Source organism: Esox lucius, chromosome 2, assembly GCF_011004845.1.
Source record: "Esox lucius isolate fEsoLuc1 chromosome 2, fEsoLuc1.pri, whole genome shotgun sequence".
Classification (NCBI taxonomy): Eukaryota; Metazoa; Chordata; class Actinopteri; order Esociformes; family Esocidae; genus Esox; species Esox lucius.
Genome location: NC_047570.1, coordinates 24,113,059 through 24,130,137, shown reverse-complemented (window position 1 = coordinate 24,130,137; position 17,079 = coordinate 24,113,059). Strand labels below are relative to the sequence as shown.

At 39.7% G+C, this 17,079-nt stretch overlaps 1 protein-coding gene across 5 annotated transcripts in view; it reads right to left on the bottom strand.

Moving 5' to 3' along the window:
• Positions 1-15,530, bottom strand: part of nkd1 (NKD inhibitor of WNT signaling pathway 1) — a 44,792-nt gene extending 29,262 nt beyond the window's left edge. For 3 of the 5 annotated variants that reach the window (XM_020056790.3, XM_010896574.4, XM_010896573.5), the window contains exons 1-3: positions 15,348-15,528; positions 15,189-15,221; positions 14,767-14,906 (exon numbers count right to left, since the gene is read on the bottom strand). In XM_020056790.3, the coding sequence (XP_019912349.2) occupies positions 14,767-14,906; positions 15,189-15,221; positions 15,348-15,372 (198 nt within the window). In that variant the 5' untranslated portion in view covers positions 15,373-15,528. Of the gene's footprint in view, positions 1-14,766; positions 14,907-15,188; positions 15,222-15,347 lie in introns of all 5 variants that reach the window. The other 2 variants (XM_034287190.1, XM_034287192.1) reach the window with 1 other exon arrangement.
• Positions 15,531-17,079: the final 1,549 nt, after the last annotated feature.

Here is a 17,079-nt window from a genome sequence, read left to right as displayed (position 1 = left end):
AGGTAGTGAGCACGGCACTGTCTCTTAGCATGGCTTCAAAGAAGATTGGTTTACACACATGAAATTAAGATCTCAGATTATCATTAACCACAGTGAACCTGGCAGGCAACACATCGACCAGGGTGGGGTGCAGACAGCAATTACTGTAGACCTGTTTTTTTGTGATCATTGCTGTTTGTGTGGGTGTGTGTGCCTAACTATATTATGGGGACAAAAATGTTATTAAACTGTAGTTGAATTAGAAAAAGTTGACTAATATGGACCCATTTTGAAAAAGACAACGTTTTGGCTTAAGTGTACAATTGGGGATAGAGTTGGAATTAAGGTTAGGCATTACCTGTCAGGCATTAGGGCTAGGTTAAGTTTAGGCATACATGTTAGGTTATTGATGTTAAGATTAGGGTTAGAATGAGTAGAAGTAGGATTTTTTTAAGGGCCGTCAACTTTGGTGTGCCCATTTAAATAGCTAAATAATGTGTGTGTGCAAGCAAATGTTGAGCAAAAATTATGTAGGTCTCTGCATGTTGCATGGACAGTACAAGTGAGTTAATGAAGGACGTAAAGTTTACTGAAAATAGGTGCTTCTGCGAAGGTGTGGAATGAAAGTCCCATCATGATTACATGCAAAAACGACTGGGCAGCACTGCAAATAAAAAAAAAAACGTTATGTTATACAAAGCAGTGCATTATCATAATGATTCCTGTAATGATAATGTAGTTCATTGTAGTCATGATTCCTGCAATGATAATGTCTGCCTGACCCTTTGTGTAGCGGAGGCTGTCTGCTGGTGCATTGACTAAGCCATGTTTGCTGATTGTTTTAACATTGTAAACTTTGATAGCGTCAGAACAAAGGGTTCTTGTTGTCATTGTCAAAGTGACGAGCTTCTCAGCTTTCTAAACTATAAATAAGGACACTCTGTAATAACCTATCATCCAACAGATATTGGATATGGCTTTGAGATACAAAGCATGCAAATGTGCATTGGCAATTGCAATTGTATAGTAACTATTTTAGTGCATTCCATTTAGAGTTTAAAGATGCATATAGTCCTTATTGGCCCTTGGTTTACTTTCCAGCCAAAACATGTCAACCTTAGCACTGGTTATTATATTTAAAGGAGTTTCTGGAGTGGTGCCTAAAATAACGTTTTCCACCACCATCAACAAAATACCAAATCATGGAATTTCTCCAAGACGAAAGGTGTTGCATCCCCAGACAGTTGTAGGACCTATGCCAAGGTTAACTAGAGCTGTTCTTACAGATTCTGGTGGCTCAACGCCCTTAAGAAACACTGTAAGCATTTCCTTTTTTTGGCAGTTTTCTGTAGCTCTATGAGCCAGAACCAGTGACCAGTTATTTACAGCCTATCCTTTCACGCCAAAACGTCTGATGCTACTTTGAGGTATTTCTTGAGTTTCCTCAAAAATCTGCCTCCAACAGAGATCTTTACTATGCATAACAGCAAAGGAGTGCCTCTGCACGTTACAAGTGCCAAGACACACATCTGCTTCCTTTTACAGTTCTATCCGAGGTTTGATCTTGAGGTCCTTTAAACTTGTTCGCCAGGTCCAGCGCAATCAGATAAAAAAGATATTAAAGGAAAAAGAACAATGTTTCCTAGAATCCCAACTGAATTCCAAGCCGCCTTTGTGTCTAAAGACAGCAGAAGAAAGTTCATGCAAATTTGCAGATTATTAGGAAATAGTGGACCAGACACCTTACTTGCGGTCAGCAGGGTTAAGGATGCAGACCTTGTGGCCCCACGCCTGACACTGCTCACTCACAGCACACCCACTTGCCTTCCCTTCCTGCCTGTGATCCAGGAAGGCAATTATAGCCACGGCTGGGGATGTGTCAGCAGTCAGTCAACCAGTCAGTCAGATTGGAGGCATGGAGGAAGCTGCCTTTTGATTAAAGCGTGCATGTTCAGCAGTCAAGTTGAACTCAGGGCTGTGCTAACCAGGAAGGCTAGGAGAGTTAGGAAGGCCTGGAGGGGTAAATGCCAGGGGGCTTACCCTGTTATCTTCAGTTCACTGGACAGGTCACCCAGCGGCTTCACACAAACAGACAGCTCTCTCCTTGAAACACTCGGAAATAGCCATGTGTTTGGAGATGTGTTTGACCATGTCCATCCTGGTGGTTTTATATTGGCATATTTAGTAACAGCTAAATGCAATGCATTTGAACACTACACTTGACTCACAGGCATTCTAATGGGGAGAGACACGACACAGGACCAAACACAATACCAGCATTCTGGACCCTCAAGGGCATTTTATTAACAGAAAAGGCAGAAGGAAGAGTAAAACAAAACTGAAAAACAAACTGCTGGGAGAGGTATGGCATCACACTCTTCCCTTCTTTCTCTGCTGTGCAGAGCTGCTTTTCTGGGGGCCTTTTATCCATTACTAAAGACTGTTTTGCAAGCCTCGACCTGGGGGGTCTCCCTGGGGCATTAGCCTGCTGCTGATACAGGAGAGTTTGTGTGTGCGCAGGCAGAATGACTGCCACTGGCTTTTATAATCTGATTGTGGATGGCCTGCCCACCAGTCATTTATACCACATCAGATTAACATTGCAAACATTGCTGGTCACATTACCTCATCCACATCAAAGGCCTTCTCCTAAAAGGCTCTGTAGAATATTAGTTGAGATTTACAGCCATCTCTGTACTTCAGAAACATGCTGATTTGAGCTAATCTCCATCCCTCCCTCCCTCTCTGCCTCTTTGTGTTTCATGTCTGAATTCAGCCAACACTTTAATGACCCATTTACACAACTTTTACACCTGCAAATATAATCTTTTACAGCTCTGCTAGCCTGCTATTCCCCTCAGGCAACACACTCCACTGAAACTTGTCAGTTTCTCAAGGCATAAGGAAAGGTATTTATTAGAGCTTTGAAAAAAATATGTAACCACAGCAATTACCATTTATCAGGCTGTTTATCAAAGAAGTCTCTCACAGGAGTAGGAGAAATAGAAGGAAATGGCAGCTAGATCAAGGGTCTTGAAAGCTCTTCTTTTATTCTGCACTTAGTTTCCCCAGACCAGCCACAGAAAACTAAGTAGTTAATGGAGATAGATAAATATTATGAACTCTAGTTGTACATTTCATTCTATCCCTCTGTCTCTTTCTCTTTCTCTCCTTTAGCATACCCGCCAGCCAGGCAGCCAAGACTCTATGATGAACCCTCTCAGGGATATAACTTCCTTTCCCAGGGGGAGTTGGGGATGGGGAAGAAATGGAGACTGCTTGTCACTTGACCTTGATTTACAGGTGGCCCAGTCTGCCAAGATTAACAAATCACTATACTATGGCTCTTCTCTTTGAATGCTAAGTGAAGAGAAGTACATTTTTAAAGAAAGAGATTATTGATTGGAGTTGTACAGGCATAAGACACAGAATGACACACCTTAATTATCTTATGGCCTATGGCACACCAATGTATCCAAGGGCATTTCCTCAAAATCATATTTTTTTATGGAAGCTAGGAAGTGACAGGCACTTTGGCCTCTCACCACAGAAAGAGGACAGAGGAGCGCCAGATGAACACACCCTGCAGTGTACCTTAGTAGGATTTGACATAATTGGCCTACAATTGCTTTGACTGCCCACCTTTTTTTACTAGTCCCAAGTCATTCAGTAAAGGCGCCCATTACAGACAATTCAAGAGGGTTTTTGGTTTTTATTATGGGTAGAATAAGGTTAAGACTATCACTTTTCTAAAGCTGACCTGGGAGGAAACTCAGTGACCTGAAAGTCACAGCCACCACACCTATGACCACAGACTCCAGAGACCACACACAGACTTTATTGTAGCCTATGAAGACCTTTTCAACTGAGCGCAGACAGACATCCTCCCTACTCCCTGTCTTGTGTCACCACCTCAAAACTTTAAACTCCGAAATTTACACTAACATTCTGTCTAATTACAGACAACTTCTCAACTTAGCAAATAAACACAGGGTCAGAAATAGCCACCTCTACTACAGAGTGCACACTGGTGCCAGTGGCAGGTTTAGGGGTTTCTATTCATAGTTCCAAACAGAATTTGTGGTCACCAAATATCTGCACACAACCTATGTGCACATACACACACACATGCTCATGCAAATACATACACTGCTCACACGCACACACACCTGCTCACACGCACCCACGCACATGCCTGCTCACACGCACATCCCCACACACAGACACACACAGACACATACTCACACACGCGCACACACACACCTGTTAAATCTTAGGGAATTTGTTTGTTCATAATAGGCAGTGCCGACTCTAGTCTTTTGGGGGCCCTAAGCAAAATTTCATTTGGGGCCCCCTCTCCCCTACCGCTTGTGTCGCTTATGCCTGGAGCCGGCCCTGATAATAGGCTATAGTCTACATTTTAATTACATAAAATGCACATAAGAATAGGTAAGACAGGGCAACCAAGTATGTAGTTAATCTACATTTTTGGCCATAATTAAATATATTTTAAGAAATTCTGTGTTGTAAATTATGGACAGTGGCTGACTTGGAATTGAAGAAGCCAATTTAAACTGAATTCGAATGACTACACCACAAAGACTCATTACTCTCAAGTCAGTAAAAAAAGTAATTTTAAAAGAATGAGTAGTTCACAAACTGCACCTCACTAAAATCAACATGTTTGAGTTAGCTGATGCATAGGCAACTTCTGTCAAGAAGTGGTGACAAACAGTTATTGTTTTAAGTCTCTGTCCATCACCATCATCTTAATCATTGTTAGTGAGGTTATAGGGCCTGGCCTGGCATGTGTTTCGCTTACAGCGCAGCGAGAGTAAGTTGTTGCTGGTGTAGACTGAAAATTGTATTTAAGTTTAATGTGAATGTTATTGAATTGTTTTATGTAAAACTATGGTAGTGCAAAAACCCACTAAGCTTCTCTCCCATTTCAGGTTCCTCTGCCTGTGTTTAACATAATGGTTTGAAGGTTAACAGCCAGAGCAAATGCCCTTTAACTCCTCCATGGTGACCCCGCCCCTGTGAGCGGTTGTGGCATGGGGTGAAGTCCTCTTCTCTCAGAGCCCTACTCAAACACCTGTGGAGCAAAAACACAGCACTGAGCAGTGGGGAGCAGGGACTTCCTTTCCAGCTGTGCCCCCGCTCCTGTCCTGTGTTTGGGTTTCTCTCAAACAAAACACACCCAGATATTTCATTCAGATAAGAACTGAGGAATTGCTACAGTATATTATTTCTGAAAAGAATTAGCTAATGTTTACATGGTCACCTTATAGACTATAGAGGAAAATGTTAACCCCAGTGTTATACAGACATTGCGGTAGACAAGAATCCTGAGGAATTGGAAGGGTTTACCATGGTCTGGTCAGTAATATAATCCAGCATTGATGAGCTATCTTTAGGACCATTAACAAAGCCTGACATAACCAAAACTTTAAATCTGTAAATAATGTTGACATCATTTGATTATCCGTTTACATCTAGCTTAGATGTTTCATTCACCATTGGCCAGTATTTATGGAGCTTGTCAATATCACACACAGCCAGAGATAATATGAACTCCATATTTATTGTGATTCACATGTCAATTGGCCAGCAATCAGAATCAGACGTTCATGACTTCCCTATCTAATGGCTGATTGTGACAACCGATCTCTGAATTAAAACACAAGCCAAAAGGCTATGCAAGGCATGTCAATTACATGTGCTGGTGTGCCGACACAGTTTATGCATTTTTGATTGTGCCAATTCTACAACGTGTGCAATGAACACAAAACACATGCCACCTGCAACATGTAAAATGAAAATTCCTTGTGAGGGAACCACGGCAAAAAGCTTTTAACACAACAAACATGATCAGGCACCTGGTAATGAATCATTATGCGGAGCACAATGAGGCTAAATATAGCCAAGCTTATCTGCACTTTGAAATGCAGAGACATTTAAATTAAACTATTCATAGTTCAAGTGCTTCTAATATTAATGTTGACATTTAGCCTACTTTCCTTTTTATAAAACTGTTTGTTAACAACCACTAGTAAGATAGCCGTCCAGCTAAACTTGTGATCCTATTAACCCTACATTTCATATCATATATAAGTTGTCTGGTCAAATTAAATGGTTAAGACAAATATTCAAAGTTACATTGTCTTTCACATTGTTTGATAGAAATGGTTGTTAACCAAACAAGGATTCACAAATTTCATCCTTAGCCCATATTAAAAGAAAATCTCAAGAAAAATTTAAAGAAACAAAAAGAAAAATACTCTTTGAGTTCTTAATTCTTTAGGTTACTGACTATAACAAAAACAGTCAATGATCTTACAAGACAGTAAAAATGCTTGAGGGTAGGCTACCTATTTATTTACATAGCATTAAGGGCAGATAAAAGACGTTCCTTTTCGTTTGTGGCAGCTTCGGATTAACCTTTTTTGATCCCTACATATTATCACACAGAATGGATGCTGCTAACAAGTGCAGCAAACACCAAGTGCACCTCTATTACTTCCAAATCTTGAAAGACATTGCTCTCTCACAGAACTATCATATTTCTCTGCATACAGTAGCAATTAATATATTTCCTGGTACAGTCAGGTGTATAGGAACTGTGCAGGAGATGCTCCTGATTAACTCAAATACACTGGCCAAAGTTGAACTGTGATCAGAAATGTTGTAATTCAGAATACAACACCTGGCAGCCTCAAATGTAGCCACACAATAGCATTTCAAAAAAGCATTTTATAGGCGTGAATTCTGTGTAGTCCAACCACAAGGCATAGAGCTGGGAACATTTGACCAATCTGACAGTGAACAGCATGCCAAACCAGGCCATTGGCAGTATTTCAAATACAATTGTGTGTAGTCTAAAATGTGTTGGCTTGCTAAAAGCATGTTACTTTATCGTTTGGTCTTATGTATTAACTTAACAAGCTAGCCAGCTATACAAGAATAAGGAACACTGAACGGTGCTTGCCAGTTCAAAAACATTTAACGTTATACATACAGCCTCCTTGTTTTATTTGGAAAAATGTCCCAGTATAGTGGCAAACAAACCAATGGCTTATTAAGTATAATATTATGAATATCTTTCCCGATCCAGAAATGTCAACAAGCTAGACTGCTAAACTAGATTTTTGATGATCATGATTGTTGGACGATGGTGTTTGGTTCAGCCTAATGAGCATCTTGTGTCAGGACCTTTGCAGCACACAGAGTGTATTGTGTAAAAAGTGCAGGCCCCACATGACTGCTCCTTTCCTACTAAGCAGAGGCAGTTATATTTTGGTAAAAATCAGTAGTTACATTGGTGTACCCTTCATACATAAACAAAGACTGCCTACAATTCACAATGTTGTCAAATTGGTAGCAGTAAGGCTGTGTGAATAAGTTACATGTTTGATTGCAGTTTTATATGGATGATGATATTGATCTATTTATAAGAGCTGAATGCAGCAACTTTGACTGATCAGTAAAATTATTCAGTGCTTACTGCATGGGCCAGAGTGCAGCCCGCAGGGGGACCCCATAAACAAACAAGAGAGAATTATTCAGGGTTTAAACGCTTAAACGCCCACTTCAGCAGAGCCTTTTAAGTGTGTGATTAAAACGAGCACTGATCTTCACATGGAAAGCTCAGCGGAGCCCAACGCCACCACAGGAGTCCCATGCAGTTTCCCTCCCGCTCTCTCTCGTTCTCTCACCCCTTTCTCTATTTAATCTCTCTCGCCCGGTCTTTCCCTCCCGTCGTGGACCCTCCTTATACTCTCCAGGTTGATCAATAATTCCTGTGCAAGAGAACATTCACTACTGTTCACATTGGGCCCATCATACCCTTTTTTTGTATTATTACAGTACATATCACAGGCTTCTACTGAATAGCCTGTCATACCACATACCCACCACTGCCCCCCTACAATGTATTCACTCTACAGCAAACGTGAGTTCCCTTCAAATACGTTCTCAATAGTTTTCCGATACAGTATTGTCCTCCAGTATGATATTCCACACTATCCAAACACTAGATTCCATTTCAATTAGCATTGTTAAAATACATTATTAAAAAAAAGAGCATACATTTGGTTCCTGGACCTAGTTTTTCAAAAGAAATTCTAGAGAAAAGAGCATCCATCTCAGCATGATTAGTTCTATATTTAGATGGATCCTCTGCTAATTAGATCTTTCACTGATACTCAATAAGCAAATGCACATCAACTCTATGAGCCTTCTCAAAACTGGAGGCTTTAACCTCTATCACGAAACAGTTCAAAGTTAAAAGTTAAAGTGGATATCAAAGACATCAAAAGCGTTGTGGTTTAAAAGTGATATTTTTTATTAGCCATTTCAAGACACTGAAAACTCTCTTTTCTAGCATAATTAACAAACAATCCCCACTGAACGCAAAGCATCATATAAAAGGACAAGCAAAGTGAAACACTTTGAAATGATCTGGGAATATATCTGTAGCTCTACAATGACCAGATATTTGGGAAAACAAAGCCCACATCTCATTTGCTAATCCCTGGGGATTCAAAGCACATTCCCAAGGATTGCTTTGATCTCCAGAGTGCATCCGGAAAGCCCATCCCAGACACACGACATCCACACACACTCACACACAGAAGCACACATTAACATAAACAAAAGCCAAGCCATTTCTACTTCACACCCCTATACTTCACAAACTGAAACAAAATACACAGTGAAACACTTCAGCAGTCAGATAAAGAATCACAGAGACGTGGAACTTAACAATAAGGAGAGAAAATCAACAATAGAATAATAACATTGTGAAGTTACACAAAAATTAATGAGATGTTGCTCAGGGGTATCACAACAGACTAATAGTTCTAAATGAAAGTAGCAAACGAATAAGTCAGGAGATTCCTCTAGAAATTCATCTATGTAATCTATGAGACCTGTGATGCCCTAGGCACTCCTTCTCCCAGCCAGTCCTCCAGATACAGAACGTAAATGACAATCCGTGGCTTCCTCTTCTCTCCTTTCCTGTCACTGGAAACAAACACAGAGCCAGGTGCAAGTCCCCCAACACCCCGGCTTTCTTCCTGAAGGCAAATACTTTATTTTCTTAGACCGCAAATCCAAACCTCTCCCAGACTCTTCAAAGAGCAACAACAGGCCTGCCCTCCCAGGGGGGGCGTGAGGGGTAAGGCCTGGTGATAGAGGGGCATATGACACACTGTCACACACAGCACACAGGGGGACAGCTGGTGGGAACAGCCCAGGCATGGGGAGAGGACAGAAAGAGAGGAAGGAAGATGAGTCTGCATTTGAAAGGTTCATTCAGCCCTGAGACAAGGTTACCGCTCTTTGTGAAGACTATTAAAAACACTACAGGAGAAGAAGTAGAAAAGCCAAAAATCTCTCACATCTTTTATCAAACTCAGAGGGCACATTAAAGATATACCTAAAAAAAACATATGTGAGTGCAAAATCAGAGAGCTGGCACCTAGTATGACACAGCGGGTTCGGGCATAAGTTGTACTTTGCCATTCATTCAGAGCAATGTTCGTCATCACATATGGCTTAAGCTGTTTTGTCTCCGTTTTTAAGGGTTTAGAATCCAAACCTGAGATGGAACTTCTTGGAAATATTTGCTTTGGAGGGAAGAGAGGCCTGGCCTCACGAAGCAGAGGTGTCTGTGACGTCACTGTAACCACCTTCCTGTCCCTCCCTGGCCCATTTTGAATGCAGTCTCATTTAATCAGAAACAACCAGTAAAGCCCACAGTGTAAATGGAAGAAACAGATGGAGCCAGGGAGGGAAAAGGGGACAGGGGGAGAGCTGAGATGGCTTTAGGGAGGAGCAACTTGGCAATGTTGTTGGAGAAAATGCTTTAACAAATCATTAAAAGAAATCCTTGTGATTTTCTTGGCTTAGGGTACAACTCAACACTGTCTGAATCCCCAAACTAAGTAATGTTAACTTGAAAAGGATATATAAAAACATCACCATATTATCAAGGTCATCTTTCAACAATACAACAATAGCACCTGGTGTTACTGTTAAGCTCCATATAGAATGTATATTTTATAACTAAACGCTGGAATTCAAAAACACAAGAGTAAAATATTGTCTTAAGGCAGAATGCCTGTTATGCAAGGAAACTCTTCATAGCAGTTCAGTTGTTCCCCTTTACCACTTCCCCCTTGGCCGCCCATGACATAACCCACCACTTAACACAACTCATTGTGTACATACTCAGCTAAAACATGAAAACATGCTTTCTAATGTAATCAGCACAACAAACCTACATGTTCCATGAATGTTCATTATTATTGTGGTAGGCTATAGCAGCAATCAATCAAGTTCAAACAGATTCTGGGCAGGGACTCCCCAGTGCTGCCACCATCTGACCCACATTCTCCTTGACCCCATTCAGCTGGATGTCAATAAAATAGCCTTTCCAGGTATCATAAACAATATGAAGTACTTTTATAGAGTTTTGATTTGTATTGTATTCGCACCTTGCTTCGATTTTTTTTAGACCTCTGCCATTTGGTGAAATGATAGGGTTTTAGTGTTTCCTATGACTTCCGGGAAGCAAGGAATTTCCACTTGACAAGGAGTTTTGTAATGCTAATCCTTCATGCTACGATTAAGTCATACATTATTTATAAAACAGTTGAGAATATCACAAAGTTCACCAAATTTGTATCACTTTCTCGCGATTAATAATTGTTTTATCAGGCTTGGTTATACCAAATGGTTTTAATATCACCGCAAAAAAATTAACACATTTATATTGCCTCATATTATAAAATATGCCCTAAAATAAACAACATACATAAACAGCCATGTCAAACCAAGCAAACTAAATATTAAACAATTGACTAAAGACCACTTTGCTGAAAGAAAACAACAAAGGTAAAAGAGTCCAAATAAATATTGATGTCATTAACACCTTTCCTCTTATTTTATACATTTTCCCACAGCGCTGTGAAAGCCATTAGGCACATAGAATTCAGTTATTTATAATATAGAAACTCTGCCGATTCCAAATTGTTTAAAACCATCCAACTTTTTCAGCAGGGTTCCTTTTCCATCCTGGCCAAATCTCACTTTGCACCATCTGGGGAATGAAAACATGCTCCACAAAACAATCCCACCCTTTCACATGTATCCCACAATGCTCTGGTGAGAAACCGCGCCCAGAGGCACAGGCCTACACTCATCTTGAGCCTATTACATTTTTTGCTCTAATTCCTTATTCTATAACTACACTAAACGGAACACAGATCCTTCTCCACCCTGATGAAAAAGTTATGGGAGAGTGCGTTGAACCCAAAAGCCTCCAGGATAAGTCCCATCCACAGTATATTGGAAGACTGAGAGCAGGTAGAGTTGGGATGACACGGGCCAAAACCAATCACTTAACAAGATTCGCTCCATACCTATCATATACAAAAATTCTGTCTTATCTCTGTTCCTGCAGTAAAAAAACGGTAAGTTGCTGGATGGTGTTGTCAAACAGGCTAATCCACTTTCAAAGACTGACACAAGTGGTTCTAATATATTTACATATTGAGTTGTGAAGATGTTTGTGCCCATGGGCATGGGATAAATAACAACAACAAAGACCATTACCTGTGGCCAGTTGACATGTGTATGACGTTTCATAATTTTAGGGAAACAGTTTGATTCTTGTTATCAATAATATTTGACATAAACCTATTGAATAGCATATTCTTCCTTCTCTGTGTTATTACTACACAACTCTACGTAGTAATATCAAACCATTCTCTAAATGATCTAAATTGCAGCTACAAATCCATCATATGTCTTGGTAATATAGACAGCCTGTGTAGAAACTTTTTTTTTTAAAGCAATTTTACATCAACACCATATACTACCATTTACAGCCTACCACAAGTGGTGACATACTCAAAATTAAGAGGGGCAACATAAATGATAAACTCATAGAAAGCTATGACTCTCCTCTATGAAACTAAAGCCACAATAGTTACTTTAAAACTGACTTTTCCCTGAAATTGCATTATGAACGTGTGTGCACTTTAGAATGCATATCTCTTCTTCCCTATGCACCTGGACAAGGAAGTGGCAGTGGCACGCTAACACAGAAGCTGACAACAAAAGAGGGAAACACACTTTAATATGGTTTATTTTCTGTCAAATGCCCATTGTCTGAATAAATCACAATAATGAAAATACAGCAAATTGTGAACTTAAACAAATATCACCATGCTACATTTCTCACTGGCACACTAGCAACCAATGAAATGTTTGTCACACTGCTAACTCAAATGGTCACAAACTGTGACTATTTTGGTATTCAATTTATCATGGTATGGATTTTAGTCAAGATTAAGAGAAGATAAGAGTATTTTAACACTATGATGATGTTGGGAAGCAAACTAAAACCATCTCACACTTACACTGAAACAATTCTACTATCACCACTGGCACTTCTTTGATGGACAGCACATTGTTAGTTACCAGGTAAACAACAATGTCAGTACGTCTGGCACTGCACACGTGTTTCTCATTGCTATTGTGAATATAAAATTATGTTACAATATTATGTTAGTGTTATTTAAATTTAGATCTTTTCACAATACTTGTTTTAGTCTAAATAGGCTCTAAATGGCATTTACACCATGTGCCAGCAACAAGCAGAACTGATGCTGACCCCTTCATGAAACCCAATCACACACTTGATCCTGTGCATGTCAATACATAAACATCTCAGCCGTGCTGCTTTTCGCATCAACCTCTCTGGACTCACACCTCGGCAAACCACCTAGCAATGAGCTGCTATTAAAAATGGAATAGAGAAAACAACTGTGTACTTTAGACCAAGGTTGGACTTTGATCAATATATTTTTCCAGCATGCATGAGGCTGATTGTCACTTCCTAAAGAAGTCTCTCTCTGGCTCATCACAAGCACATCCCTGTGCCTGCCTCATTCCAAACCACACAAATGGACTGGCTGGTCTGCACTGCTATTTTGTGCTTCCTTATCGTAATGACCATAAATTGTTAAATTTTAAAGAAGAATGGTATCAAATAAAGATTTCATTTAGAAATATGCCTTGGAGTGGCAACGTTTCAAAATGCTTGAATAATAACGTGCTTGGGATAATCCTAACAAAAGAAACAATGATGAACTGTTCTAACACTTTTCGTTTAGGTAACACAATGCTGTTCTCATTTCCATGAAAGGCATGTAAGAAAGCAATGCATGATTCCCATTGACCAATGCAGGTATAGTTTTGGTAACAAAGCGATTCTCATTTTGCTGAAAAGAGTGTCTTAGCTTCATTCTGTTTCATTGGGCTGTATAACTGAGAAGCAGAAAAGTCCTGAAGAATTTTTCCATGCAATCTCAATCCTTTGAGAAGCAAGCATCTATAAACAAAAGGGGCCCCTCTGAAGCTTTTCCAAAATAGATGTCTCCTCTCGTCAACAACACAGGTCACATCCAAAATGGCACTTTCTACCCTATGTAGTCCAAAGAGCTCTGGTCAAAGGAGAGCATTAAATAGGGACTAGGGTGCCATTTGGGATGTAGCCACTGTATGTTTAACGGGATGCCAAATCTGAAACAGACATAACCTCCACCACCTCTTCCCCAGCCATACAATGCACCGCTGTCACCAGACTGTCAGACTGCAATGCTTTCAACTCAGCCGTGATGTATTACCTAGAGAGAAACCTCAGCAGCATCTGTTCTTGGTGGTGGGGCACATTTGTTCCCATGCACCGTAAGCACTGAATGCTGAGACAGGCAACCAAAGCAAGCAATGAGTCCAAAACAAGCAAAGTCTAAGATCTTTTCTGGAAAAAGTTGTACTAACATGTGTTTTTATTTGTAGAAAGGACAAGGATGACAGACTGGAAATGACTGGAAAATTATTTGTTAATAGTAAGGCTTACTTAAGCTACAAAGGTTTCCCTCTAAAAATGTGTGTAGTCTATTATAGGCCAAGTGTGTATCGTCAAGGCTGTCATCATTTCATTCTTTAATTCTCCTGAACCAGAGCACCCACACGGTATATTCAACTGATAATTTAGCTTACAGTTTTGAATGGGAATGATATTAACTGGTAAAACTTTCCCAGTTCGACAATAGGTTCCCGCATGTTTTCTAAATAGTGGCGTACACTGTGCCACACACCTGCAACAGTCAAGAATGTATGTTGTCGAGCCTTTGGTGTATAGTCAACAGTGTATTAATATTTTTTTTAAGAAAAACGCTGATCCGTGTAAAGTCAGCTTAAATCTATCAACAATGTATTCCATTTGTTGTCAAATAGCAAAAATGTTGCTATATTCGACAACTTTCCTGTTTTTCTTTTCGATGTTTGCAAAATGCACAGAAATCTGAATCAAGCAACATTCCTTGAAAACCTCTCTGAATAGGCTACTTCAGAAGCGGACTTTCCGCGGTCCGTGTGTGTTTGAAGAGATATTTAGCCAGCAACATCTGAAGATAGGCTACTCTCACCATTCATTCCGTTTACGTATTGAAATGAGATCAGTAATTGAAAATCGACATTTGGATTTAAGTTGTAAAGGCGGAACTTAATTGGAAACAAACAAACATTCTGTTAAAAAAACTTTAGCCAACAATTCATCTTACAAAAAATATATATATTATCTTGTTTAGCCTCATATAGTCAATCTAAGTAAGCATGACCGCCCAGGCGTCATTGTGTCAACTTCAAACAGATTTCAACAATTGTGACTTTGAAATTCTAATAACTTAATATTCAAACATTGCCTTCACTTACCCGAGTAGACAGCCCACACTTATTTTTGTGTTGACAGTCCTGTTGCTCAAGCCGCGAGCCCGTGCAATAGTATTTCTGTTTCACGAGCCAATCGTCGATTCCTTTCCTTGCCAAACAGGCATTAACTACAAAACTGTCGCCTGAAACGAACATAAAAGCCCTGTTATTACAATGTAACAACCTGTAGGCTAACGTTTAAGCTACAACGTACATCTTTCCTCTGCATTGTTTTTCAATTTTTTTAATTGTCGATCTAGACTTCGTCGGATGTTTCCAACGAGTAGGTTATTATGGGTGTATAGCCTAGTTAAATGGGAAGAGAGACTGCACATAAGCTACTTAGAAAATTGTTTCTTTTTGTTTTCAACGATATAATGAAAGGTGTACAACAAATGTATAGCCTGTCCATAAAGGCTACTCACCCTCTGGACTCTCCCTTGGTTTACAAATAGCAGCTTTTGGGACAATTTCGGTGAGAGAAAGAGAACAGAAAGAGTAGGCATTACTCGAAAGTATTACCGCAAGTGTGCACTTACATCAAGGTTTAGGGCTAAAAATGTCCAAGAAACATAATATCTTACCATGTTTCGAGTGAAGTTTACCCATTTCTCTGCATTGAGTTGGGATTGAAACCCATCAGTTTTATTTATAATCCAGAAATCAGCGATATCCCGACGACACAAGAAGCGTCAACAGCTACTCAGTACATCCTACTACCGCAACAGCGCCACACTAGCCTTTGATCCGGGGCAAGCTTTTCCCCCACCGTCTCCCTTCCAAGCGTAGAGGAGGCGGTTACCAAAACCAGCACTTCAACCGCTGAAGGAACATGATTGACACCTCGCCCAAGATTAGACGACTTTTAGGCTGGATGTAGTCTGTGTTATTGGACGAAGGCGGCACATGAAAGCCAGCCCAGATTCTTTTGGAGTCTCCAAATATAAAAAAAAGGCAGCAGCCTCCCTCACCCAAGATCATTTCCAGCAAGCTAACCAGGCACTCTGGCGGAAGAGAAGTGCGAGAGCGATATTGGGATGGAGACGAAATAGCCTACTAAAATTAAGACAAAAACAGATTTGATTGATTGACATTTGAACAAAATGTTAGTCACATATCTCTAATTGCGTCCTATCATAGCTTATATTTTATTTATTTATAGGCTATTTTAGTATTTTACCGTCACTTTCTCAGGTAAGTTGACTGACAACACTAATTTTCAACGATCTGGGGAGCAAATATGGTAACTGCTTTAAAGGGGAATTTAACAAATGCTCAATGTAGCCTACTAATCAGGAATGTTAGCAATGATAAATGTGTAATAAAAATGTATTACAAAACAATCTAGAACAAGTGATTCTAAATTTTGCATTAGAATCGACTTACTCTGTATTGGTCTGTTTCTAAAAAACCACCACAAAATACCAATTTGCAGCATTCATTCCAAACTTAGCCGCCTCCATGACAACATGCGACCAGGGGAATAAATAGCCTACTAATAACTTTTAAAAGACAAAATAAACTTTGTATGATAATAGTAATTTTGGAAAAACAACATTGATCAAGTCCATGTGATGTTTTGTGACCAGCTTTACCAATTATCATATGCAGAATCTTTTTTGTTATTAAAGCATTTCTTTCTTTTGCCTGGGGCTACTAGCACATATACACCTATAATCAGCGATGTGGTAAAAAAGTTGGCGATCTATTAACTCCTCCAGGGATCATGTTAAGATAAACAATCATCAATATAAACCAAAACAGTATATTTTTAAACTGTATCATATGATTGCTTTTCTATTGATAGTGAAGGCATAAAAAACCCAAAGATCAGCTCATTCCTCCTAAAATAGTTAGTTTGGAGTTGACACCAATTCCACAAAAAAAATGTATGTCAAAATATTCATATATTGAATTGGGTTATCTTTTTAAACACAATCGTGTTTATTATCTCAAAACTCCGCATAATTTTCTCATAATCTCTCATAAGAGCACCAATGTGGATTTACAGTAGGCTATATGAAGATAAGCAATGTAGGCTATATTATTTCATTGTTGACTGCAAATTCATGATTTTTCAACTTTCCAATAAATCTGTTCTTTAGCCTAGTTGTATTAACAACGCCACAATTTTTGCTAGTACTACATGTACAGTTATTTTATTGACGGCGTGCCGGCGGCAGACGCTTTTACAAAGCACCAGTCGAGCTCCTAAGGATTAGGCTACATGCCACTGTATTCCCACAGCACAGCCGCTGTCCCCCAGCTCTAAAACCTGCCAGGCGACACTCCAGCTGCCCGCGAGAGGCAATTACG